The sequence below is a fragment of the Homarus americanus genome, unplaced genomic scaffold, assembly GCF_018991925.1.
Source record: "Homarus americanus isolate GMGI-L3 unplaced genomic scaffold, GMGI_Hamer_2.0 scaffold48406, whole genome shotgun sequence".
In the NCBI taxonomy this organism is placed as follows: Eukaryota; Metazoa; Arthropoda; class Malacostraca; order Decapoda; family Nephropidae; genus Homarus; species Homarus americanus.
Window position 1 is genome coordinate 5,413,808 of NW_024753828.1, and position 27,993 is coordinate 5,441,800.

The following is a 27,993-nucleotide window of genomic DNA, read 5'->3' on the forward strand; positions in this document are numbered from 1 at the left end:
ACAAATAATGGTTAAAAGTAAGTCGACTCGACCAAGGATAGCCCAAGAGAACTAACAAAAGTTTATTATCTTTGAGGTTCGTGAGCTTTTGTCGGTTATATCCGTTGGGGTCCTAACTAGGCGACCATTAGGCACAAAGTTTATTAGCGTCTGATTGTGTGAGTGATGTCAAATAATGAATAAAATTGTCATGATGAGACAAAGTCACAAATTAACGCCACATTGGGGTAAATAAGAGAACGATAATGAAAAAAAAAATATGGTGGGTGGTGGAGCGAGTGATCTGGTTAAGGGTAGCAAGATGGCGATGAGTTGCCTCATTGTTTTGTCAAGGTCCACAAGTTTATAGTCCTCCGTCGGCCTTCAGTGACAAACAGTGGCGCGACGTTGATAATTTGACTTGCACGATATTGTGACTAATTCATCTCCTGTGGTCTAGTTTTAACCCACGGGTGAGTCAAAGGCTTTGGAATTCTAGTGTTATCGTAGAGGGTTGACGTATAGCACACTGTTATAAGCAGATAGACACAGAAGGGGCAGTCAAGTGTGGGGCTGATCAGCAGAACTTTTGAAATTGCTTACGTGGCCTCAGTATCCTGGATGGTACAGTCGTATGGACCAAAACCGTTATCGTTGAAGCTAGTTTCTGAGGTGAATTGTGTGTAGTAGGTGTGCTCTTGGTTGCAGAGTGTAGTATTGCTAAGAGCACCAGGTCATGAGTAGTGCCCCAGTGTTGGAGGTCAGGCTTCAGTAAGAACCTTGGCATGGATTCCTTCTTGTAAGTGGGGTATTACTTTAGGACACTTGAGGGTTAATATTCGGTTTAACACATAACCCAGGCGTCAGAAGGAAAATAGGTTTTTAAATGGAATTTAATTCTGAATCGGGTAAAATTATGGTAAATTTGCATAAGCGCACCCCACTCTGTTAGAAAGTAAAAAATAAATATTTTTCTAGTGTATTTGTGTGTGTTTAGACCGAATATGACCTTCATTTCTGTCGGAAATTGGCCGTTTTTATTTTTATAAAATTTTTTCCATGGGACATTTTCCGAAAAAAAATAATGGCAAAGCGAATACAAAATACACCAAAAAAAACACTAGAAAAACATAAAACAAACCTAACCTAACTGACTCTTACCATATGATGGAATCACCTATTTCTTACCTTATTGGCCTGGTCTTTGTTCGTCGTTGGATTCTGAGATTCTTACAGGTTGCTCATGCTCATTCTCGCTGAACGGGGGGCATAGGCGGGCAGCTTCTTCCAAGAAGTGATGAAGACACTTTACTGAGGTCGGGAGAACACCATGCGATCGAAAAAATGCTAGAGTTTCTTCGTTTTGTTTTCCAAAAACTCACAATCAGCTCCATATAATTTAAGTGACACCCATCACAGACTTCCATGGTCGGAAATGAATATGAATTTGGAAATATGAGACCCAAAATAAAAATCGAATTTGATTGGGCCAAAAATACCGCAAATTAAACCAAAATCATTTTAATTGGCCACGTGACGTGTACGGGAATGCAAGCGCGTGATGATTTATGAAAGAGACACGCAGTGTGGGAGGTGAGGTAGGCGATAATGACGTTAGATTAATGGAAGAAAATAAAGAAAATTTTGGATACGCTATCTCCGTTATTATACATTTGCAACGGTAATGTAATAGATGAAAATTATCTTATAATTAGACGTCTTATTTGAATATGATAATAGATTAGTGGTAGGAATGTGGGGTGCGAAAATGCAATAATACCAAAATTATCGTTTCTGTCATCCACATATTTGAAATGAAGGTCAGAATCGTTCAAAACACATCAAAACCATCGGAAAAACATAATTTCAACCAAACCTAACCTTGCTTGATGACAGAAACGATAATAATACCCGTAATCAAATTTGTTCTATGGTATCTCTTTTGCAAACTGATAATAGAGGGGAAGATATAAGCAATATTTTGATACATTTTAAAATGAGCGTCTGTCAAAGAAATGGGCATCTGTCGAATGTGATGCAACCTTTACCAACCATGATGTGAGAGCCCCCCGGCTAGGAACATGGTGTTAAATTAAGTTAGATTAGGTTTTAATGTACAGTAGTGCTCCCACACCCTCTTTTACCCCACAATTTCCCACTAATTCAAAGCCCTGTCCACTTTTGTGGATTTCAAAATGGTTGCACAAGAAAAACCATGGAAGAAAATCGATTCAGAATTAAATTTCATATTAGAAAAAACAATTTCATCTTGAAGTTCAGGTCATGTGTTAAACCGAATAATACCCTCTTGAGCAGTTAAACCACCTACTTTTGTGTAATTTCCTATTGAATACAACGTCTTTCTTATCCCCCAAACTTGCAATAAATGGGGGGAGGGGGCTCTGTAGAGTGATATGCACTATTCTTTTCATCCGTACAATTGAGTATGTGTTCATACTTTTGTTAATAAGATTACAAAAATAATTCAGTTATAGTCCAAACTAATTAGACAGCTTAACTACCTACTGTAGGATATTTCACAAGTGAACATAATACTGTACTTTCTTACCTCATGAAGTTGTCGAAAATTGCACGAGCACTTTTTTCCTCTTGAAAGCAATTCTACAAGCGTGTCCTTCAACCTTCGATGCAGCCATGACTCCCTCTCCACTTCCCTGAGGGCTGCATGGCTCTACACTATACTGTAATAGAAGATAACTACAGTATTAGCTTACAGTAGGTTAGGTCTGGTTAGTTTAATTTATAAATGATAAATTATATGGTGGTTTCTTTTATTGACTTTTTTATATAGATTGTAGAAACTAATGTTTCAGGTTAGGTTAAGATGGTTCTTATTTTTAATCTTTTGATACTGTATGTGAATTGGTGCCAAAATTTGTAGTCAATTGAAAGTTCACCACACTTTAGCACTCATGTTGTGTTTTGATTGTTCTGTCACTCTGTCTAACAGTTTGACATTGTATAGAGTACAGTGAGAAGAAAGTTCAAGTTTTCATTTTGATCGTGGTCTTCTGTCACTGTGAGATGAAAACAGCATGGCATTGAATGTCCGTTGACTGCACCGCTTCCATTGCCAGAACTGAGAAATGGTAAAATTTATATCACACAAAACATATTGCTCGTGCACTTTTTGTCATTTTCATGAGGTAAAAAAGCATTTACCATGTTGTGTGGTGAAATTTAATACAATTGGTAGTTTAGGTTTGCAACTCAACCTGGACTATACCAAAACTGTACAGGTATCCTTCTCTATATGAATAGGTTGTATTCCTTGAAAACCATTCGTTAAGTGAATATTCTTATAGTGAATAACATACTGTACTCTATGGAAATGACAAGAAAACTCCAATACATATTACTGTATACCTAAAAAATGAAAGCTGTTCACAAACAAAAAACCTACCTAGCTACTGTAATTTAGTAATTAACTACAAGAAAATCTCAATTTTATACTTAAAAATGAATAAATTGGTTCACAAAAAACCTAACTATAATGTACAATACAGTATATGTACCAGGTACTGTAATTAGGACCTGCAATTTAGTACTGTATTTAACTACCTATATTGTAATTTAGTATCTAACACATTAAAAAATTAATCATACCATATAATTATAAAGTTGATACATTACCTTAAGAAACCATCATTTGTACAGTATAAGCGAGAATAGCTTTCGTAACAGCCTAGTACAGTAAAAGGTGTAAGAATAGAATATTCGTGGAGCAACGTTGTACAGTACAGTGTAGTGAGAGATACTTGAACAGTACGGCATTTCAAGCATAAATCAGTACTCTACTGTATGTTTTTTAAGTGTAGGAATTCTTAAATAAATTGCCTATACTTAAATTTTCAAGCTGTTTATACTGTAATTGACTTATGTTCTTTATTTGATTTATTTTGTATATTTTTGTAACATGGTACAAGGTTAGCACAGTATGGATACTTGTAGCCTGTGAGAACAAATATATTTTACAAGCACTTTTATTTACAGGGTGTCCCATAATTTCTTACACCTTACGTTAAGATGGTTCCAGTATGAAGGGAGGGGGGGGGGGGCATTACTGTATGGTGCTTTTGATTATTAACTGTCATGATATGTGAAAAATAATGTTCTGTATTTGTTTCATTTGCTTATCTCATTTTAGTAGGAAATGTTCAGGAGGAAAGACATATGGAACACTATTATTTTCCTGTGATGATGTCAGGTGTATTCATCTTAGTTTTTCCCATAACATAATAATTATGTACTGTAGTTTCAAGAATAATTTAATAGACCATAATGACCATATTCCAATTACAAATTCTTCTACTAAGAATTTTATGGGTTACTGTAGTTGCCTGTCAGCTTGTCATTTACCATTTATTTTAACTTTAAGAAAAAAAAACTTAAACCAAATACCTTTACCTTAAGTAGGGTTGTTTTTTCATCAGTTTGTATAAGAGTGCACCTAGACACAAAATCTGACGGATCCTTCCTTTACTGGCATCCAATAATCTTCTGAGAATGGAATGCCAAGCCTGGAACATGGACCAATCGTTCATTTCAGTATAGATGTTTAGCACTACCTCTACTGTAGGTTCCATCTCTTTTCAGTATACTGTACTATAATAGGCAAGCTGAACACTGTCATGGCTTCACTCCTATGGAAAGCCAACAGTAAGTGCATTCCTGGAGTGTTTGGCTGCACTGTATTACTAATATTTTGGTTCACCTTGTAGACAGATGAGTCTTCCCTTGCCAGCCCAACAAATGCTATTAAAAGTTTCCAGTTTTCCTATTTTTAAGTCACCAGGAGTTAAATTAATCTGGTATTTTTTAGATAAGCAATTTGGTTTTCCACTGAGAAACATGTAAAAGTTTACAGTGTGCCAATCACTCGGTCCTATAAAACTTCAGTTACGTGTATGTTTGTGCTACAGAACCTAAACTCATGCCAGTGAAGGACCCCTGGATTACCCCGCCTTCTATTGCTCTCTTCTGGACTCTTACTATAAAACTAAGTGAGACCAGATATTTTAAGTCACAATTTGGTAGGCATGGCAAACCCATTAATCAGTTTCAGCGTTATATTAGAAGTTGGTTGGGTGAGGTGGGGCTGCCTAACCTAAAAAGGCACAAACTCTGATTGATGGACTTCTATGCTTACCTTATAGTCATGACCAACTTTAGTTATTTATCAGAGACACAATATCACAGTGAGAGTTAAGAAAACTGATGAATTAATATACGTTTTTACAGCTCCTATGTGTTGATGCGCAGGTCAGGTATCAGAATTTAAGACATATTCAAATTGACTTTATTTATAACTGGAGGTAAAATTATCTAAATGGCACACTTAAACAACAATTCAAAGGATTACACCAAGTTAGTACTGTATCAAGATGCACAGAAAATTTGCTGTAACTGGATGTGATCTCTTAGCACAATTGGGTTTAAAAAGTTAGCCTGTGAGAATGTACAGGTAGTATTGCACATTACAGTTACTACAGTTTGACATTACTTGGCATATTAAAATCTCTACAGTAAGATTTATTTTATACATTATTTCTTATTTCTTGTGACTAACTAAACGATTTCTGCAAAAGTACACTAAAAAAAATTACATTACGGTATCACATCTAACATTGCAAATTAGAAACTGAATATCATTAAGCAGGTATTATAATGTACCTCATGCTTCACTGTTCAGCCTCTCCCTCACCAAAACAAAGATAAACGTGCACTGCAGCCCCCTCAGTAACAATCCACACCACTTGCTTTTGCTTCTGATAAAGAGCTTCATAACAGGAAAACTGCTGTACAGTTTTTGCAGTTACTGTACTGTACTTCAAATCCTAAAAGCTTGTTGGCAGCACGTACTCTATGTACAGTTGCCCACAGGTATAGTGATCCACCCCCAGAGGCCTTTCTGAACATGTGGCAATGTCAGAATCACTTACGAATGAATCAGTAATCATGTTGCCTATTCATTCTTAAAGTGATTACAACGTTGCGACAAGCAAGTGTATTTGGAGAGGCCTCCAAGGGGTGGATCACTAGCTCCTCCCCAACTTACGACCTACTCAACTTATGACCCCCGGACATACAACCGCCTCAGTCGTACCAAAATTTTGTCAAATTATGTATTTTCGAGTCCCAACGTCAGTGATTGTGCTGTGTACCGTAGTGACAAAATTTTTGTTTGTAATTCACTTTAAAATGGCTGGCAAGCTTAAAATTGAGAGTTTTGTGGTGCTGAGAAGAAAAAGAGACACCCATTTTAGATTTTCTATGTATACAGGTATTATTTAAGCATTTTTGACTTACGACCTGGATTTGGGTCCCTAACCCCGTCGTAAGTCGGGGAGGAGCTGTACTTGTGGGCCACTGTACCTACTAAGGAATGTTGTGACTTGTAATAGACTTCATTTTGCCAAATGACCTAGCTTGACCTTTTAAGCTATCGATTTAGCAGTGTGACTATTTTGACTTACACAAAATTACCAGTGTTCTGAGAAGTTAATGCCATTTTTCTGTAAAAAAAAAAAACTTAGTAAGTAGCTACAGTATAGTAAATTGTTTGTTTTATTGCTGTGTGGCTGTACTGTAGTTTGATGGTTTATTTTTATTATCATAGTGCTGTGAGATGTGTAGCCAGTAATGCCTGAGTAGTTCAGTGATGTGATGTAGCAGTAGCAGTTCTCTGCTTGAATTGAAAATTAGTTATATTTAGTAAATTTTTTGGTCTGTGTAGCACATTTACAGTATTTTTTTTATTTTCTTGGGTATACCACATGTTGGCCCCCCCTTATATATATATATATATATATATATATATATATATATATATATATATATATAAGAAACCCCAGTCCATGGTTTGAGGGCTGCATGCAACCAACCTCCAGACTGTTTTTGTGTGGCCTTGAGCCTTTCAGTAAAAGGCTAGTTACTTGTAGATGTTTTTGAGTGAAGTTCAGACTACATAGTGTATTGATATGCTCGGTAAATTATAAAATTGAAGAGTAATATTTCTTATATCTAATTTGGTTAAACTGGTGATTACGTTAGTGACTATTTTATCCAATATCCCATTTCGAAGTGCAGTCCGTGTCACGCATCAGACTAATCAATGCAGCTCACTTACATAAAAAGGTTGAGGACTGTTGCCCTAGAATAATTCTGTAGATTTGATTCAAACTTAAAACAGGTAGGCTATATTGTACAGTACTGTATTGTATTTTTTTTTCTTTCATGCTTCCATTTGGTATAGGATTATAGTCCAGACTCCTTCATGGCTAACCTATACTAATGTGGAAAATGGCTGTAAAATGTTGATGATAATTAAATTTTTTTGACAACTATTTGTGCTCTTGTATAGTACAGTACCGTTATATCAAAATATGTACAACATACTGTACAGGGAATATTGGCATGAAGTTTTGTGTAGCAGAGTTGGTGTTTGAACTTGCCTGCCATCAGTAATAATGATAGCTCATCTTTGTGCCAGTTCTTGTAAAGAATTCACCAATGCTCAAAACACTACAAAGTCAAAGACTTGAGAATAGAAAGAAATACTGTATTACAATAAAAGACAACAAAGTGACAGTTCAATTTCTATCATTCATATACCCTTAAGTTTTAATACTTCCTAAACTCCATACAGTAATTCTCTATTGCCAAAAGAGAAAGGTCTTAAATTGTTTATTAAAGGCCTCAACAGAAGTCAGCTGCTTCATGGATGCAGGCAACTGATTGTACAATCTGGATGCCGTATAGGAAAAGGATCGAGCAGGCAGCAAAACAACATTCCTGTACTGCTCTAGGTGCCTTGAGGCATGAAGGATCATCATTACTGTATTGCACAAAATCATCTCAGAATGTGTAGTAAGAGGAATTAGTGGGTTGACCAAATACTTAGGCTCACCAAACATTAGTGTCTAAAAAGTCATTAGGCACAGATTGAACTCTACTGTATCTTGAATTCAGTCAAGAATGGATTAGTGGGAGTCCTTAGTGAGAGAGTAAATATAAGTCTGGCAACCCTGTTCAACACTGTCAGAACTTTCTTCAGTGGATATTTAGGTAGGAAGACCCATAAGAGTTGCAATAGTCAACCCAAGACAAAATAAGTGAATGGAATAGTGTCACAAGACACTCTATCCAAAAACTGTATAACAGCTTATAGATTTTGAAGATGAAAGTTGCAATTCTTAACTACAGGGTACTGAATTTATAGTTTATGCTCTTTGAAATTCAGTTTTGAGTCAAAATACACTCCAAGATTGCAAACAGAATCAACAGGACTGAGTTACACTTCTCCAAAGTTTAAAAGAGCCCAAATCATCTGTGTCATCCCTCTTATTTCCTTGGATGACAATAATCTTGGTTTTGCCATCATTCAGTTCAAGTTTTCTCCTATCCATCCAAATCTTAATACTGTATCAGACATGAAGGATTTCATTATCTCTCAACAATTATTATCTTCACATAAAGCTGTGTATCATTGGCATAGAAATGGTGGGCAACACCATGAGCATCTAGCAGAGATGCAAGACTACTGGTATAGACTGTAAACAGAAGTGGTCCCAAAACTGATCCCTGGGGGACTCCAAACTGTAAAAGGTACATGACCACCTGGAATATTTATGTAGTTAATTACTTTTCATTCTTTTTCTTTCATGTGGGTATATCTGTGTTAATTTATATAGTACAGGTTGACAACCCTTTATCCAAAAACCGAAAAGCTCTAAAAACCTAAAGTTTTTTGTGCGGCCTTTTTTTTTTACAGGGATTATTAGCCCAGCCAGGCACAGAATACTGACCCACATCGGGGCCTGGGAGGCGAAAATGTAATAGTAATAATAATTATAATAATAATAATTATTCATAGTAAATAAAATTTTTTAATAATTATACACCAAAATAAAATAATAATGATAATAATAATAATAATAATAATAATAATAATAATAATAATAATAAAATATAATAATAAAATTAATAATAATAATAATAATAATAATAAAATTAATAATAATAATAACAATAATACTGTAATAATAAAATAATAATACAGTAAAGAAATACAAGAATGAAAAAAAGATCAAAAGTGAGAAACACGACCTAGACCTATGAATAATTATTATTATTATTATTATTATTATTATTATTATTATTATTATTATTATTATTATTATATTTTAGACCCCCAGGCCCCAATGTGGGTCAATGATCTATGCCCAGGTGGGCTAATACACATAAAAAAATCTAACCATTCTGAAAACTGAAATGCCTCTGGCCCCAAGGATTTCGGATAAAGGATTGTCAACCTGAATAAGTTTGTTTCTTTTTCTCAGCTATTGATCAGGGCATAGGAGAGGGAGTTACTTGAGAGTATTAATCTATAAATCCATGGAATTATTCAGACAGATGGGCAGGAGGAGGAAGATGATGGACACAGAGTGAGGTAAAGGCAGGTAGCGACCTACACAGAGGCTAAGGGCAACTCTATTATATTATATCGAACTCCTATAATTGAATGAACGTTAGTAGAATGGCTGGGGGTCCCTGGTGCACCCCTCTCCACGTCACCACCACCTGTGGACAGTCATCAAAGTCTCCAGTGACGTATGGGCTGGGCTTACTGGCCCACACCCAACCAAGAGGATGTGTAGGCCCATGGGAAGGGGGATATGTATGGGCACAGTAGTGTAGTAGGATGTGATGTTTATGGGCACAGGGGGTGTATTACTGTATGGTGTGGGATGTGGGTCCTGGATGGGGAGGGATCATGTTAGGGTCTCAGGAAGGTAGTGGACGTCAATGATGCTTATTGATTTCCCAGGTCACAAGAGTTAAGAGCCACTCGTCCCTCCCATGATGCACCTGTTCGTTATGGCCACTAATGGATATTGTATTTCATTATATAATTACATGTTTATAAGACCAGGAACGTCGGGACGGTGAGGCGGATGGCCATGGTGTTATTGATGGTGAGGTAGAGGGTGTGGATAATGATGGTGGTGATGAAGGTGGTGTGGGGTGGTGATGAAGGTGGTGTGGGGTGGTGAAGTAGATGGTGTGGGTGGTGATGTAGATGGTGTGGATGGTGAAGTAAATGGTGTGGATGGTGATGCAGATGGTGTGAGTGGTGAAGTAAATGGTGTGGGTGGTGATGTAGATGATGTGGATGGTGATGAAGATGGTGTGGGTGGTGAAGTAGATGGTGTGGATGGTGATGTAGATGATGTGGATGGTGATGAAGATGGTGTGGGTGGTGAAGTAGATGGTGTGGATGGTGATGTAGATGATGTGGATGGTGATGTACTGAAGATGGTGTGGTACGGGTGGGTTGGTGATGTAGGGTGGTGATGCAACAGATGGTGGTAATAGACGGTAAGATGGTGTGGTAGATGGTGAGATGGATGGTGATGTGGATGGTGTGGGTGTGGTGGATGGTGTGGGTGGTGATGTAGATGCGGATGGTGTGGATGGTTGTGGTGAAGCAGATGGTGTGGGTGGTGACAAGATGGTGATGGTGATGAGATGGTGTGGGATGTACAGATGGTGTGTAGATGGTGGATGGTGTGGATGGTGGGGTGGTGAAGAGATGGTGGTGTGGATGGTGAAGTAGATGGGTGGTGCAGGATGGTGGTGGGTGATGGGATAGATGCAGATGTGGTGGTGATGTGGGGAAGAGATGGTGTGGATGGTGAAGTAGATGGTGTGGGTGGTACAGATGTGTGGTGGGAGATGTAGTGTGGGTGGTGTAGAGATGGTGGGTGGTGATGTAGATGGTGTGGATGGTGGTGGTGGTGGTGTAGATGGTGTGGATGGTGAAGTGATGGTGGTGGATGATGAGCAGTGGATGGTGGAAGAAGTAGATGGTGTGGTGGTGATGAAGATGGTGTGGATGGTGATGTAGATGGTGTGGGTGGTGATGTAGATGGTGGTGGTGATGGATGATGTGGGTGGTGAAATAGATGATGGTGGTGATGCAGATGTGTGGTGGTGATGTAGATGGTGTGGGTGGTGGGATGTGCAGGATGATGTGGGTGGTGATGAAGATGGTGTGGTGATGATGTGTGGATGGTGTGGATGCAGGGTGATGAAGATGGTGTGGTGGGGTGATGTGGATGGTTGTGGGTGGTGATGTAGATGGTGTGGTGGTACAGATGGGTGTGTGGTGATGTAGATGGTGTGGTGGTGATGTAGATGTGGGTGTGTGGGTGGTGATGTGAATGGTGTGTGGGTGGTGATGTAGATGCGCAGATGGTGGTAGGTGGTAGATGGTGGGTGGTGATGTAGATGTGTGTGGGTGACGTAGATGGTGGTGATGTAGATGGTGTGGTGGTGGTGATGGTGGTGGTGATGTAGATGGTGTGGGTGGTTGATGATGGTGTGGATGGTGGTGATGGTGATGGGTGGGTGGTGGTGATGTAGATGGTGTGGGTGGTGATGTAGATGGTGTGGGTGGTGAAGTAGATAGTGTGGGTGGTGAAGTAGATGGTGTGGGTGGTGAAGTAGATGGTGCGGGTTGTGAGTTAAGTGGTATAGAGTTGTTTTGGGTGAAGTAATGTCGATTGCAGATGTTACACTCCCATGGCAGGTAATGACCAGGTTTGAGTGATCGGTGGTTGGGTGTGGAGGGGAGGGGGGAGGCAGTGAGGATGATGGTGCGGCCAGGTAGGCGGGTCATTCTGGTAGCAAAAGCCAGGTAAAGCAGGTGAGTGCCGGCACTGCTCTTGCTGAGAGAGGGGCGAGACACCTCACTTCTAGGGCTTTCTAGCACAAGGCTTGAGTGTGTTGGAGGAGTAAGTGTTGGCCTATGTGTGTGTGTGTTTTGTAGTTTCTGTGGTTGGTAGATTGTAATAATTTGTAAGTGAATTTAGGTTTGGATGTACTTCTTGATTGTGTGTGTATGTAATTTTAATGAGACTTGATGTTCCTATATGTAAACACTGAGCTAAATCATGGTGAACTAAACTTGCTTCAAAATTCTGAAATTTGGTGTCATCAATTTTCTTGTTAGTAAGGTGTGTAAATGTGCGTGTCCTGCAGCAATTGTTTATATATATATATATATATATATATATATATATATATATATATATATATATATATATATATATATATATATATATATATATATATATATATATATATATATATATATATATATAAAGAGAGAATTCTTGTATTGTTTAACCTTTTTAAGTGTGAAAAGTGTGGCAACAGTTTTGAAATTTCATTAATTGCAGGTGTGCTTGGTATTCGCTTGGCTCACATCGGACACAGGATGACGCCCCGACCCCTTGTGCTGTGTGGGCCCTCAGGTAATGTATAGACTTATGGTACTATACTCATTATCTGAATCTTAGGTTGTGTGTTTCCTGGATATGGTTTTATTTTACTTTCTAAAAAATTTATATTCACTTATCAAAATTTGCTTGCAGGGGTTGGAAAGTCAACATTACAGAAGAAGCTGCTAGAGGAGTTTGGTCCTCATTTTGGGTTCTCCGTGTCACACACCACACGCTCTCCAAGGGAGGGTGAGGAACACGGCAAGCACTACTATTTTGTGACCAGACAGGAGATGCAGGAGGCTATTGACAAAGGGGAATTCATCGAACATGCGGAGTATTCAGGTAATTTATAGGGTACAGTATTATAAATTATAGGGGATTATCTGTTGGTTAACCCTTTATCACAGACCAAAATTGTGGTTCCCCAGTTTGAGTTTGTGGTCGAGAAATGAGGTTTATTGTATTGCAACAGCTTACAGTAAGGTACATTCTTTTTTCAATTTTTATTCAAATGTTGGGAATACATTACCAATAATGGCAAATGACTGATTCAGGCAATAATCAGAGATACTGTATACAGTGTAACCCCGCTTTACGTGGTCAATTGAACCCACAGAGGCCCGCGTAAAGCGGGAAACGCGTAAACCGAACAACAGAACATATGGGATTAATTGAAATAGAGACTGGGCCAACCCACAAACTCCACTTTTTCAGACACAATACCTACGTTGTAGTAAAAATAACATCTTAATTTTATGATGGTATGCACACACAATTAACAATTAAAAGAAATATCAATAATATTAGGTTTTTTAACACTTACATTAGTAGAAAAGATGGCTGGGCACACGGGGATGGAGGGTTGGTTCCGAGGCAGAGGGCAGCTTATTGGCCCTCACCTGTATCAATTGTATCACTATCCACCACAGAGGCTTGCAGGGCCTCTTTGTCAAACCCCTCAAAGTCCATAAAAGTCCATATCCTCACTATCACTATCTTGGGCCGGCTGTGGTGGGTGGCGGGTGAAGAACTCGGTAATGTTTTGATGACTGGGCGACCTTGTGCACACCCTGCCCGCGCTGCTTCCCGCGTATATGAGTAGATGCACCACGTAAAGTGGGGTATTACTGTACTGTATTTCACATCTTTGTAGCAGCTTTAATCCACTGTACTGTACCCATAAAACATTACCAATATGTCATCAGTTAACTTGATATTGACTCAGATTTGATAAGTATATCCATCAATAGCCATATATCTAGTGACAAAGAGCTTGGTAATAAATAGTATATTTTTAATGGAAAACTCAATGCTTAATCCTAAGTCTTGAAAAAAACCTTCTCTTTACAGGTAATTTGTATGGGACTAGTAAAAAGGCAGTCCATAATGTTCTTGGAAATGGGCGAATTTGTATTTTAGACATTGACACTCAGGGAGTCATGCAGGTCAAAAAGACTGATCTACAAGCTCAGTTCGTCTTCATCAGACCACCATCAATTGAGGTTTGCTTTACTTTCCATTTTCTGTTATATAGAATTTAAGATTTTACTGTAATTTCATGGGTGTTCATTGAAAGGAGGATCATCATGAGTTCAGTTCCTGGTCAGACAGGAGAACTGGCTTCCCTCCTTTTACACTCACCCTCTGTTCTGGTGCTTATTACCTCTGTCTTTTCTTCTGTATTAGAGGGCTTTAATTCCATAAGTTGCCCAAGCCATTGCATAAATTTTAATCAAGGTAGTGAGCTTGAGATACTAAATCATAACCAACCATGGATCAGGCAACTCTGAATGCTCCAACCTCTTGTAGGTTGTTGAAGTAAGCTAATACAGCTAAGTGGGATTGGTCAGGTTGTCCAGTTTGTAACCAATGGGGTAACATGGCACAAGGCATAAATGCATACAGTATCGGTAAAGTGTGTGAAAACTTCACTTGTGCCCATTTGGCAACTGATGTCAGAAAGTACTGTACAGTCAAAGCTCTAACATCTGAACACCTTGGAACTAAGCAGCATGTGGATTTCTAAATGTAATGTACTTTTGTATGGAGTCCAGATTGTGGTTTTGCATAAAAAAATAGCTTTTAATGGTATTTGTTTGAACTAAATACCTGATATAAGAGATTAATAAATATAAGGATACATAAAATATAAATAATTGTGTCAGTGATATGAGGTGTGAAGTTATAGGTATGTGTGTGTCACTGCTACATCACCATTACACATTATTCAGTGGTAATCTTGACTCACTAACACTCCAGACTTACACATAACCACACATGCAACTACTGTACTGTATTTTCTAATTACACCAATGCAAGCCAAAAAATTTTGTAAGAAAGAATAAATGAAATAGAATATTTTATATAAATACACATAAATGCTACCATACAAACTCAAGAAACTTGTTTGCAGATCATGGCTTGCTTGTAAAATCTGAAACCGCGCAGCTTCTTGAGCTTTGTGGACTTTTGAACTTAGAATGTTACACCTGTTACCCCCCTCCCCTCTTCCTCCCTTAACCCTTTCATTGTGGCTGGTCTGAATTTCAAGTTTACTACACCCTCATTACAGCACTTTTAACAAAACAGGATTCTGTTCTGTACAGTAAAAAACCCATAATTTGTACCCCTCAATTTCGAAATTACTCATAATTCGTGATGGTTTGCTGTTATGAAATTTATATTACAATTTTGTAATATTTGGAAAAATATCAAAACATGAGACTTCAAAATACTATACAAGACATGTACTCCCTGACTTACAACGGGGTTAGGAACCGACATCCAGGTCGTAAGTCGGACATGCTTAAATAACACAGAAAATCGAAAATTTGGGTCTCTTTTTCTTCTCAGCACCACAAAACACTCACTTTTAAGCTTGCCAGCCATTTTAAAGTGAATTACAGATGAAAATTTTGTCTGTGTACTGACTTTGGGACTCAAAAATACATAATTTGACCAAATTTTGGTACGAGGCAGGTCGTAAGTGCGGGTGGGCGTAAGTCGAGTTGATCGTAAGTCGGGGAGTACCTGTATTACAATATACAGGTGCTCCTCTACTTACGAACGAGTTACTTTCCTTGTCGATAGCAAACAAATTGTAAAAAATTAAAAGATAATGAATATTTAGTACAGCTATACCCTTTAATACAGCCTTAAAACTTGGCTCACTCTTCTCCTCTTAGGTAATGTTTGTTCTATCAGGAATTTTCTTCAAAATAATCCAGTCTCATCCACATTAAATACCTGTTCTGGCAGGTAACTTCCCTCAGTGATGATGTTTGTATCTCTGAAAGTTTGTAAGTTGAACGTTCTTAAGTAGAGGAGCACCAGTACAGTATTACAACTTTTGTAATAAGTACAGTAATTGGTAAAATTTTTAATTGTGAGAGACATTTATGAATATGCATGACTCACATGTCGCCATGGGATGCGACCACCCACTTCAGTGTAAACAGGCATTTGCATGTTGGTAAGGAAAAAAAATCTGTTGATTTTGGTCAGTCATGACGTGCACATCTTTGGTGTACCGTGCAAGCTTTCCACTTATTTTTCTATTGTTGCCCAGTATTTGAGCCATCGTGTCTAATAAGCATGGACCAATCACCTCAAAGGGAACCTCGAAGAAGAAAGCTGCCAAGAGGCACATACAATAGATTAAACATCCAAAATAATGTTTACATTTTGATTGGGGCAGATAATGGAAAAGTACCATTGTTTTGTTGTTTTTTCCCTTTGGGAGAAGGTGTCCCTCATATTTCGTAAAATCTTATACAGTAATTGATAAGGGCTAGAGGCCGTATTATTTTGAATTATGGGGGTTTTACTGTATGGGTACTGTATATGGAATATCTGCCAGAGGCAATGTGTTGCCATATATGACACCAAAGATAAAACTATTCTTGATATGTCTGGAATTTAGTTCATCACACAGGGTCCTGGGAACACAAGTTGTTAAACCAACAGTGTGTTGATTGTACAGTACATGAGATTTGAGGATAAACCCTTTCATTGGGGGGGGGGGGGTTATAACCCAAGGCAAAATTCTAGAACTATGAATATATTTCCTGTTTATCTTTATTCCTAATTTTCCTCTTGCAGGATCTAGTGAAGAGACTCCAAGCTCGTGGCACAGAGACAGAGGAGAGCTTGAACAAGCGCCTTACTACTGCCAAGAAAGAGTTAGAGTATGGAGCTGTAAAGGGTAACTTTGACAAAGTGATAATTAATGACAATGTTGAGGAAGCATATCAGGAACTAAGGGATTTCATGCTTCCAGCAGTAAATGAAATAAAAGATGATTAAAGTCTTAATATATATTGTGAAATATATTTAAACTGTATATACATATTGCATATACATAAATCAAATTCCATTGCTATAAGTAAAGTTTCCAAGGAAGTTCAGGCACACAAGTATTTTATTAAAAAAAAATTATTAATTGTATGTAAAGTGTAAAAATATTAATCTTACTTTCTTAGGAACTGACACCATAGAAAATTATTACAAGAAGTTCTGACAGAGTTGAATCTTATCATTTAATTCCATGAGTTACAATATCTTATGTTTAGGAGTTACTGTACTGTACTTGTTTAACAGATGTTGATTAATCAGCTGACCTAGTTTGTTTATTTTTATATCATTTTCGCCACTTATCAGCTTACTAGCCGTTCAGGCAATTGATCTATCCAGTGTTGGTACAGGAGGAAACTGGAGTCTGGGAAACCTGTACGGTAATGTTTTAGTGATGCCACACTAGATAACACCCTCCTCACGTGTGTCTGGGCCGAGTGTCAACCTAGCTCTATTCTGAAATTGTCAATCCTGAGCACATTATGTTCCTCATAACTGTTGATGTAAGATTGTATCTTAACCGATTACACATGTACAAGTACCAAAAAGTATTGTCTATGCTGGATAAAAATTAGTTACCTGACATACTTAGTGAACATAACTATAGTGAAGGTAGTCTGATATGGAGACCACTTAAATTACTGAAGAGCTTCAGCCAGTCATCTAGTTATGGGCATTTTTACTGTACACTTTCACTCACAAGGAACTTCCATCGTACAAATCTCTAACCATCATGACCTTGATCTAAATATATTTGTACCTTGTGAGAAGATCGATAACATGAGAGGCTTGCTAGATGGTTCATATCCTACAGCTTCGTTTACATTTACAACCTTTTATCATAATCCACCCTGGGGAAGTTTAATTCCACACAACTAAAGAATACACTGGTTGGGATCACGACATTTCTATTGTTTCTCATGCCGAGCTGTAGAGGGACTGCAACTTCATATTTTGCTGTATTCAGCTTCTTGGTGCTGTCGTTTGACAAGAATACATTGACATCCTTGTCTCATATTCACATGTCTGCAAGAAACAGGCATCTGTGCATGATCCCAACGATAAACCTTTTTTACGGGAGATGAAACTAGTTCTACCAGTAATAAGGTGTACTAACACGTATGGTAATCCCAGACACCTTAAAGATATAAAAAGTACAACTAAAAATAACTTCCATGAAATCCCCGCATTAAGCATACTGCGCCTGCCTTGTTGGGTATGATGAGCGGCGTCAGGGAGCCGCTCAGAGGCTGGGGAGCACTGTTCGCCCTACCCAGGCTGCTGACCACACAGTACCTATCTCAATTAAACACATCCTTCATATTATTCTTAAAAAATTGATCATGATGGACAATGACCAAAAATTCATACTGTATTTATTTCCAAGTGGAGTAGTTAATTGGCAGACCAACTACTGTAGTAAAGATCAAAGAACTCAGTCATTTGATGGTTCTTTTAGATTATGTACAAATTATTTCTCTTCCGGACACATTCTTGTTCAAGCAGTCACTGCCTAAATAGTTGTACTTATAAAATAACTATTTTTGAGGATTGGGAGTTTAGGTTTTTGATTAAGGGGTAATTATATTCACTAATACTACACCATGCAGCTGCCTGCTACTTGTCCATTAATTAAAGGTAGTTTAAAGGTTGTGTGTGTGTTCTCATGTATGTACACCATATGTTGTCATCATTAAATATCAAAAGGTTTTTTACATTTGAGACAATACATACACATGTGTACAGTATATATATATTTTCACCTGTAATTGATTTTCTTTCTTGTAATTATCATCTGTCATGAACCTAAATAATGTGCATCTTAATATTATTTTCTTGAGCAGCTTAAGAGTTTGTGGAGTTAATGATGTCTACATTCTTCAAGGAGTATTATCTTGTGTTAAGAAATTTGTAATCAAACTTTTTATACATACATTAGTTGTTCAAACATATTATAACTGTTCTATTTATCTCAAAAGTTTGTCCAGAATCTAAATCCAGATTTCTAAAACAAAGACCCAATAGTGTGTTGTTATCAGAAAGTTAAGTGCACCTCAATAAAAGAGACTTAGTTACCAGTGTTAATGATGATCAATGCCCACAAGATTGAAGCATAATTAAGGTAAATAAGTTTCCAGTACAGTATCATATGAATGTTCATTAAATTGTATGAACTGTGAGGATTGTCAATGAATGACAAATGGGATTTTAATATGCACAGCTTTCAAGACTTGAAATAGTACAAGAAGCCGACAAAGTTTAAATTTAGATATAATTCTGTCTTTTTGTAATCAGTTGTGTAAAGCATTGCTTTAAATGAGGTTACCCGGTATGTTAAGAATTATGCTCACAGTTTAAAATAGGATTTAAAAATTAATTTCTTTTGTTTTCACTTAATCTACTAACTATTTGGTGGATGGAAGATTTAATGTATAACAATACAGTATATACAATACAGTGTACAGCATATATAAAATGAATAATTTCCCACTGCCATGGTTGAGATTATAAGTAATTATTATGTAGGTAGAGACTGTGTTTTTTCTTTTATGTGCCCTAAATACAAAGACAGTAGAAACAAGACCTAAGCTTGGTCTATTTTTGCATCTCCCAGGCTAAGGATTTTTGAAAAATTTGTAGAAAAAATGACCTTCTATATCTACAGTAATTGAGCATTATGTTAGAAGTCATATAACATAAAGTAAATCATGGTCAGCAGCTAGTTTGTTTCCCGAGCATTAGGATAGTTAACACCACAACATCTTGCTGACGGGCTGTTTATATACTCGAGCTGTACATGTACTTATCATATCTCTTTATATCACTGCTTTACATTATAATTATAGTATGTTTATTTATTTGCATGTTGCCGCACAATTGGGGCAGTGTTACACGCGCACCTAAATTGGTAATTTTTCTAACCAGCAACTATATCTGGCAATACATAGATAAAGAAATTCCAGCTAGTGTTCCTGTTTTCTTTCGACTCCGACATGTCTGTCTTCACTTGCCTAAAATCAGTCACTCGAGTTTAAAGGAGAGCTACTAATATATTAAACAGAATTATTTTTATGTACTGTATACAGTTGAGTCTCGATAATTCGCAGGTTAGGTATCAAAAGACATTGTGAATCATCAACTCACGAGTTAAGTGATTTAAATGGAAATACAGTAATTAGTTTGGTTTCAGAGGCCAAGAAATACGGTAACCATAAACTGTTCCAAAACTGCTTTAATTAACAATAAACATAAAAAAAATACAGTAGCATTTAGATAGTGTTCGTTACACCAACATGGAAACAGGCAATCTGGCTGTGACCACACTATGTCAACAAAGAACCAGGAATTTAATTCCACAAAAAATTCATCTGTAGTTGAGTTTGGGGTTTTTGTTTTGTGAAAATTTATTACTTTACAATAATGTTTTATTAACTCGGTACTAAATGATATAGGAATTACTGAATGGTGAAATTGTATAATGTATTAATGAGGTTGGAGGTGTGCGGGGGAGAGAGACGCTCAGTCCACCACCCTTCCTCCCACAAACAATTCACTTACTACAATACAGTACTTTTAATTTTTCTTAGTTTACATTATATTTTGTTTATATCTAAGTCACACTGGAGTATTGAAGTGATATTCATATTATATTTTATTTCCAAGGCAAATTAGAGCAATTAAATTATATTTCCACCAATTTTATGGTTTCTTGTGTAAACAAACACTGCGGCAGAGGGCGTTCAGCTGCGAATTATGAATATTTGACTGAAATTTAAAATAGGTAGTAATAGAGGTACCCATGAATTTAAGAACGTGAATTTGTATTTTATGAATTATCGGAACTCCACTGTATATTCTTATGAAAAAATCTAATAGTACCACAATATATAAAATGCATATACAGTACTGTAATGAGTTATGAATGCATATTATTGTGTACATTACTAGTCTTGATTTGACAGTAATGTTTACATTTTGCTTGTAGCTACACACTCGTATTCATCCTTCTAGCCCAAAATAGGGTCAATGAAATCCATATTGAATGTTTATGTGATGCTATAATTTGACTTGTCGTGCACCACCATTTTGAGCGTAGCGAGCCAGAATTGTAGTGCCAAATTAGCTTGCTGGTTTGAAAAAGTACTAGTTTAGGTTGTTACAACCCTTGGCCTCCTAGGTTGTAACAATTCACAAATTCAACTTCTCTTTGTATTGTAGGGGTATCGAGATATTAATGTTGTCTAGCACTCAGGATGGAAGGAAACTCTAATGTGGTTTTCTTATATAATATAAGTTATATGATAGACAGTCTGGTGCTGGAGGTGCCGTGTGGTGAGGAGCTGCTCAGTAGAGACGTTCGGTGAGTAGCGTGTTGAAGGAGGTAGATGTGCAGGAGCTTCGTTAGAGAAGATGTTGCCTGTTGCTGGCCTCCTGGTTGAATGAATGCTGACAGCGTGGAGCTTGCTGGAGGAGGTGTTGCTTGTTCAGGAAGATGGGCAGAATGAGAGCTGGTTGGTGAGGAATCTCGGAGAAGGACAGCTGGTGGGTCGCCATGCTCGCTGGCGGGAGCGAGGACCGCCAGGCAGGCGGAGGAGAGGCTTGGGCAGCCAGGCAGCGGAGGAGGTGTTGCTTGTTCAAGAATGGTCAGAATAAATCTCAATGGAGAGACAGAGCTTATATACCCAGCAGCCACTATGAGTCATGTTGGGAAAACCCGAGAAGTCGCCGGTTCCTGGTTCCGTTGCTAAGATACGGTAACATCTGGTTGGTTGCTAGGGAAGGCGGTAGCAGGTGGTGGCTGTGGCTACGCAGTTGTAGGGGAGATGTCCACTACAGTATTATAGGTCCAAGGAATAGATCCCACCAAATTCATCACCTCATTACTATGGGGTATATTGAAATTCATGAAGTAGATTTAATTACATAATATATTAACAAACAAATATATCAGTTATGTACAAAAATAGACAAATACAAACTAAATCTGATCAAATAAGTGACTCAACCGAGTGACAAAATACTGAACATAAAAGTAAAGGCTAAACACTTATTTAGTTTAGCAACTACCATGAACAACGTGGTTACCCACCACACGAAACCTCATAAATAAGTAAGTTATTTTCCGTGGAATTCTAAAGTCTGATTAACAACAATTTCACATATAATACTTGGTGTTCTAAAAGTCGAGCAAGGTTTACACATTATACCACTAGAAATATACTGTACAATAAGAAAGGAGATACCTAACTTATGTCTGCCAGCCCAATACTGGCGTCAACCGGCTTGGGAGTTAAACAAAGCGAACAGAGGTGGGCGGAAATGACGTCACAAACAAAAGACGTTCACGTTGCGAATCCACAACCAACCATTGATCTCTCACTCGTAACATTATCCATCACTGAGGTTTATGAAGTCCGTAGATCTCTGGCAATACTTATGGCATTAATCACCTGCTGCGTTATGTTAGGTACAATTTCACCACTGCTGTAGGTCCACAATCTCACTGAAGGCTGATGCTGACAGAGGGCATAACACACACTGTCTGTGACTGTGGCTACTAATTCATGCTGCCTTTCACGCTCTCTTTCCCTTTCTTCTCTTTCCTTCAAAGTCAACTCATGTACCATTTTTAGCTTTCTTATCTCTGCAGCTTCCCTGGGGTCAAATGAACGCAAAGTCAGTGCCCCCTTCGGTAGCACCTTCATTCACAAGTTCAATTAGAACTGCATTTTGAATCTCGGACTTCCTTTGACTATGATGATACTCAATTTCGTATGTATCAGCAAGTCTCATCCTTTCGTAGAACACGGTCTTTCAACATTTTCACGGATGGATTCTCAACAAACTCAACATCAAAAGTAGCCATGATTAATCAATAAAGAATATCTTTATCTAAATATTCCCAATAGTTAATGAGTGATAAAGGGATCTATTCCTTGGACCTATAATACAAAGAGAAGTTGAATTTGTGATTTTGTTACAACCTAAGAGGCCAAGGGTCGTAACAAGGTTCTTGTGTGGCGCCACCTTTGCAGTTACACTTGCACGGGTATCACTTATAACTGCCAGATACAAATTCTGATAAATGTTCTTTTACCATGGTGTTTGTAGGGTAACTGAGCAGCTATGCTATTTCTTAGGGTGAATTGTTACTGTTGGTTACATACAGCATCACTATATGGCTCATAGCTGCTCCAAGATACTGTACAGTATTTGAAACAAAAAGGTATAAGTCACTATGTACATGTTCAGAGTGTACGAGGTACAGTACTGAAAAGACTGAATGCCATACTGCCTGTGGTATTTACTTAGCATTTGGAGTTGATGTATTTTGTGCTCTTTGCTAGTGTCTCAAGATTGTAATATAGTGATTGATTTAGTCTAATTTATTTCCTGGTCAATTACAGTGCAGTAAATAGAATTGCATAATATAGTGCTTGAGTCAAGTAGGTACAGTTGAGTGGTGGACCAAATGTATAAAATATGTAAGGAAGTTATCCTTTATTTTTTTTTTTAGTACAATAATAATTACCATTTAAGGTACAGTTTTCCTCAATACTCTTAGGTGCAGGTTGTACAGTGCATGTATTGTATATGTTTGGTCAAAAAATGTATGGGTTTTACATGCACACACATTATTAATGATTTATGTGATTTTTATTATAAACTTAAATACTGTATCGTGAAATGTGGCATTTATTTATCATGATAAGATATAATTTATGGTCAAAATGAGTATCTTTGAGTCTTAAATATGATGCGGTCTCCGTGTGATTGTGATTTACAGTACAGAGTTGTGACAAGTATTTTAGTTGTGATCCAGATTAGCAGAAATTTGTTTGTGAAGTACCATACTTATATTTTAAGTTTTCCATTGTGTTCAATGCAATTTTAATAAATTTTTAATAAAATAATTTTTATGAATTAATCCTCTACATAATTTTTGTACCATTGTTGAATCAGTTTTGAACACTTTCCAAGCTTTCATTTGAGAGGTTAAGCTATTTTAAATTTGTATTTATTATTTTTACTTTTTTTTATGAATTTCCCAATTTGGAATTTTCGGGTAAAATTACCGGGTATGAGCTTGCCAATACTTGGGCCTCTCATAACATTATAGCTAGACTACATAATATAATATTTTTACTAAACTTTCTATTGTGTTGAGGAATCTTCCGAGATCTTATTTTTAAAACATCTTTCGAGACAGATGTTACTGAAACAGTCAGGATTAAGAGACTTTCTGGTTAGTTGAAGTCTTGATCCCCCAATAAATCCAACAATGCATAGTATTACCTAATATACTGTACAGTACCTTAAAATGTCACCAATTTAAAGAAAATAGAAGTTAACCATAATTACTACCTAACCTTAAGACAAAATTACCATAAGTAGCACCATTACTAAAGGTATCATCACTCTGCATGTCATCTACCTGTGAGTTTGTTGAAAAGAATGAAGGTTAGTGAACCGTACCTACTGTGTCCGAAGCCCTTAAAATAGAGGACTGTACTGTAGTAATAAAACCTTAAATCATTTACTGATATTAACTTGACCATAATTGTTTATGCTTTTTTCATAACAAAAAGTGTATTTGCATGTAGATTTAGGAGGGTAAATATACAGTACGTTCCCATTATTGAGGTCTAGGAAGCAAAAAGACAGTTACTATCATTCTAATATCCTTATTTTGTGCACAGTAATTGGAATATGGAGGCATTAGAAAGAGTTGTTGACTTCCACATACAGTACATTAGATAATACTTTATCAAGCCACTGTGAAAACTTTTCAAATTCAGATACTGTATATGAAAAAAAAATCTTGAAAGTGTGTGTGGCAACAATGGTGTGCTTTATGGTAACTTAATGATTTTCAGATATCATAGCAGGTTATGATTAACACTTTTGAGTCAATGTATACATATTAGTAAATTATGATACCACATTTTTACATCTAACAATATCCAGTATCGCAAATAGCAACTCCACTTCGGCACATGGGATCAAGTCCATGAGTCAGTCGGGCTCAGCGGCCACAGTTAACGGCAGCCACTTGCGCTAGTCAACGCTTGAGGGAGATGAGAGGAATTTTTACCTTATTATTATTACAGTATTTCATTTCATTTTGGTGCTAGTTGCTTGAGGCTGCCAGTTACCCAAACTTGGATAACTGGGGTTCTACTGTACTAACAAAATAAAGAAAAATAAATATTTTAGTATTTAGTGTGTTTACTTTATACTGTGGGTCACGAGCCTGCCTGACAACCTAGTTTTGGGACGTGATGAAAAACGTTTAAGAACCACTGCTCTATGACCTGGGTTAGTCTTAGACCAAGTCTAGAAATACCTGCCCAAGAATGAAATGCCCAACTTTCAGCATACAATACCAACTTCTCAACTTCGAAGACTCATTATGGCTCGCCCCACTTTCTTTGGGCAGTCAGATTAAAAAATCATGTACTGTACATGTACAGTATATAAATCACAGAGCATTTTAATAAAAATTGCTATACTGTATATAATTAAAGTGACTCAAATTGGGCTTCACAGCGAGAATACATGGTCTCAGAGGTACTTCTTTGATAGCCTTCTTAAGAGGTATGTATATCAATTCCATCCTACAGAGGAGCATGATCACCAGATAAGACTTTGATAGGCAGATATTTTGACGTGTAGATGTCAAACACGAGACTGTGGCCCGGGGAAGATGTGACATTATTATTTTTATTTTACTGTATTTAACTTTCTTCCCTGGTGGGGTACAGAAAAATTGTCCACAACTTGAAATTCTTTAACTTTAAATTTATTTTCCCATAAACTTCTATTATTTAATTGAAGATGTGTTCCTAAAGACAAAAATATTCCCCTAAACAGATTAAAATAACACCTAAGATTTTTTTTAAGATATACTTACTGTACCGGTACACATTTAATTGAAAAACAATATTCCTTATAAACCATAGGTACAGTACTCCCTCCCTCAACCATCTCCCTCCCTCCCTGTAGTCCTCACCACAGGGTTCTGTTCCTGAAAACACTTATGATGTAAGAAATTCCATGTAGATTTTACCATAAGAAACATGTGTTAAGGAATACATACAGTACTTGAGCTGATTTTTTGGAGCATTATTTATGGCATATAATTTCTTTACACACAAAGCATATAGACATCATTTTCACCGTGTTTTACCCCACAATTTCCCTCAGCCATCATGCCCTGCCCACTACGGGTGATTTATGATCATAGAGAAACACACACAAAAAAAAATAATTAAAAAAATACTTATAATTAAAATAAAAAGTTGCCAGCTCTTTTAAAATGGTTATTATAATCATAAGAACATCTGTGGAAACAATGAACAAAATCAAACAGCTCCTCCTGGTGGTAGCAATTTCCTCAAATTAATTATTTCCCTCTATCTCCCTCGATAAGAATCAATAAATAGTTCTGTGCTTGGCAACTTCTAAATATTAACCATCATACAATATACTGTATACCTCAAAACATTTATTAGATAAAAATTATTGAACTGTAGTAAAAATTGTACTTGCAGGAGTGTGAGGATGGTGAGTGGCAGTCCTCTTGTACAGTACCATCCCTTTCAGGCAACATGGCTATAACACTTTTAATAGTTCCAGAACCTCAAACTCGATCTCAGAAAACTGAAGATTCTTGAAAAACCACATTTTCTTCCCCGAGTTGTTAAGTATTCTTCCTTGGCTACCTGTACAAGCTTTACTAACACACACACACAGTTAATTGGGTTTGTTTACATCAGTAACTTCTAGTGGGTCATATGACATCTGCCACAAGTACTGTAATGAGCATAAATAATTATTCTCAATAAACAGCTCTATACAGTACCTTTAATAACTTTATTTATTTGTACTAAAAATATTATTAATGCTTTCACATAGCTTTTGAATTGGTATTGGTCAAATTAAACCAAAGCTTTGAGGTAACATGCCTGATGCTACTGGTTGTTCCATGTGACAAGTAGTATTTGGCATAAGTTAGTTACCTGATTCATTGGTTTAATTTTTACCAATACTAATTTCAAAAGCTGTGTATGCATATAACAAAGTTTTCTTTAATTTATTATTTAAGTAGTAAAGCAAAAATTCAACGGAGTGTGTAAAAGTGTGTGGAAGCAAAATATGAGTACAGTACTGTACAAGTACTCTAGTCTCCTGAGGTAACATGGATGACCCAGGAAACAAAAATACTCTATTCTCAAAAGCAAATTTGGTCATGGTCCCAATGGTCATGGATTTGAGGGCCTATACCTTTACTGAATTTCTTTTTAGTTTGTATGTAGGTTAAGTATCATTATATACAGTATCTTGTATTTTTTGTTTATTTTGAAAAAAATTTAAAGTTAAGACATACATTTTCCCCTTTTCTTTGTAATTCCAGAAGACTTCCTATGAGCATAAATTTTTCTTCCATATCTCAAAACTTGTTCCATACTTTTCAGATTCCATTGAGGCAAATTTCCATAACTCAAACCTCCATACTTGAGAGATGCCTGTATATATAAAATGAGTCACTTATAAAGGACATTAGTTGGTTAATGAAGGATTGATCCAGGAATCTTATTTTACTACCGAGATAACAGTGAATGACTGAAATTCTTCTTCCTCCCAAAGATTTTTTAAAAATGGAATCAATTGTTTCTGGCAGACTCTCTTATTGGATTTGGTTGTCTGGAAGCAATACTACAGCCATTTTTTTTAGACCTAGATGCTGTTTCATGAAGGGGTTTCTGGGCTTCAACCCCATAAATTTAGCTGATTGCAAAAGCAGTCACTCATTCCAGTAGTTGTAGGAAATGGGAATTCTGGGTCAATCTTTCAATTTTGTACAGTATTCAATCACCAGGTGCACCATCAACATAGATTTGATTACAAATATAAAGGCCCAACTCTTCATTGTATACTGTATTAGATTCTGATACGTATACAATACTTTAATACATCTTAATTTAGTTGCAAAAATCCAACAACTGACACGTGCATTAAAACTTATAAAACTTACTGAGAGTTTCTAGAAATTACTAACGTACAGTACTTCAAAAGTGACATTAGTTTGGGATATAATCTACATCTCGGCTTCTAGCTACAGCCAACTTACATATTCAAATGATACGTGGCAGCCTCCTCAAAACAAGAATCTGTATTTAACTGCAAGACAAATGTTCACATTCATCTATACAGTACCGTACAATATCAGGATATCTTGTGCAAATGAATTCTCTTTCAAAATACTTTTTTTTTTCACAACACTTTCATTCTTAGGCAGTGAATGCAATACCATTTCCATGCCCTACAAAGGTAAAGTAAAATGAGT

The 27,993-nt window shown here is 36.9% G+C and overlaps 1 protein-coding gene across 9 annotated transcripts; it reads left to right on the forward strand.

The window, feature by feature from the left end:
• The first annotated feature begins 276 nt into the window (after positions 1-276).
• On the forward strand, positions 277-19,610 carry LOC121855469 (guanylate kinase-like). Of its 9 annotated transcripts, none has more exons than XM_042350417.1 (6): positions 277-452; positions 4,597-4,659; positions 12,246-12,320; positions 12,441-12,632; positions 13,641-13,792; positions 16,392-19,610. In XM_042350417.1, exons 2-6 carry the CDS (start codon positions 4,632-4,634, stop codon positions 16,593-16,595), a joined length of 651 nt encoding a protein of 216 aa, XP_042206351.1. In that variant the 5' UTR covers positions 277-452; positions 4,597-4,631; the 3' UTR covers positions 16,596-19,610. The 9 variants fall into 9 exon arrangements, with proteins under 9 accessions (XP_042206351.1, XP_042206358.1, XP_042206356.1 ...); XM_042350424.1 differs by lacking the exon at positions 4,597-4,659 and adding an exon at positions 2,597-2,715 and having other exon boundaries at positions 278-452; XM_042350422.1 differs by lacking the exon at positions 4,597-4,659 and adding an exon at positions 8,498-8,607 and having other exon boundaries at positions 278-452.
• The last annotated feature ends 8,383 nt before the right edge of the window (positions 19,611-27,993 follow it).

Bases quoted from the DNA above. Each gene is read 5' to 3' on its own strand.
- LOC121855469 (XM_042350417.1), top strand. From the start codon at position 4,632: ATGGCTTCACTCCTATGGAAAGCCAACA. The intron at 12,321-12,440 runs GTAATGTATAGA...ATTTGCTTGCAG, and splicing joins TGTGCTGTGTGGGCCCTCAG to GGGTTGGAAAGTCAACATTA. The intron at 12,633-13,640 runs GTAATTTATAGG...TTCTCTTTACAG, and splicing joins CGAACATGCGGAGTATTCAG to GTAATTTGTATGGGACTAGT.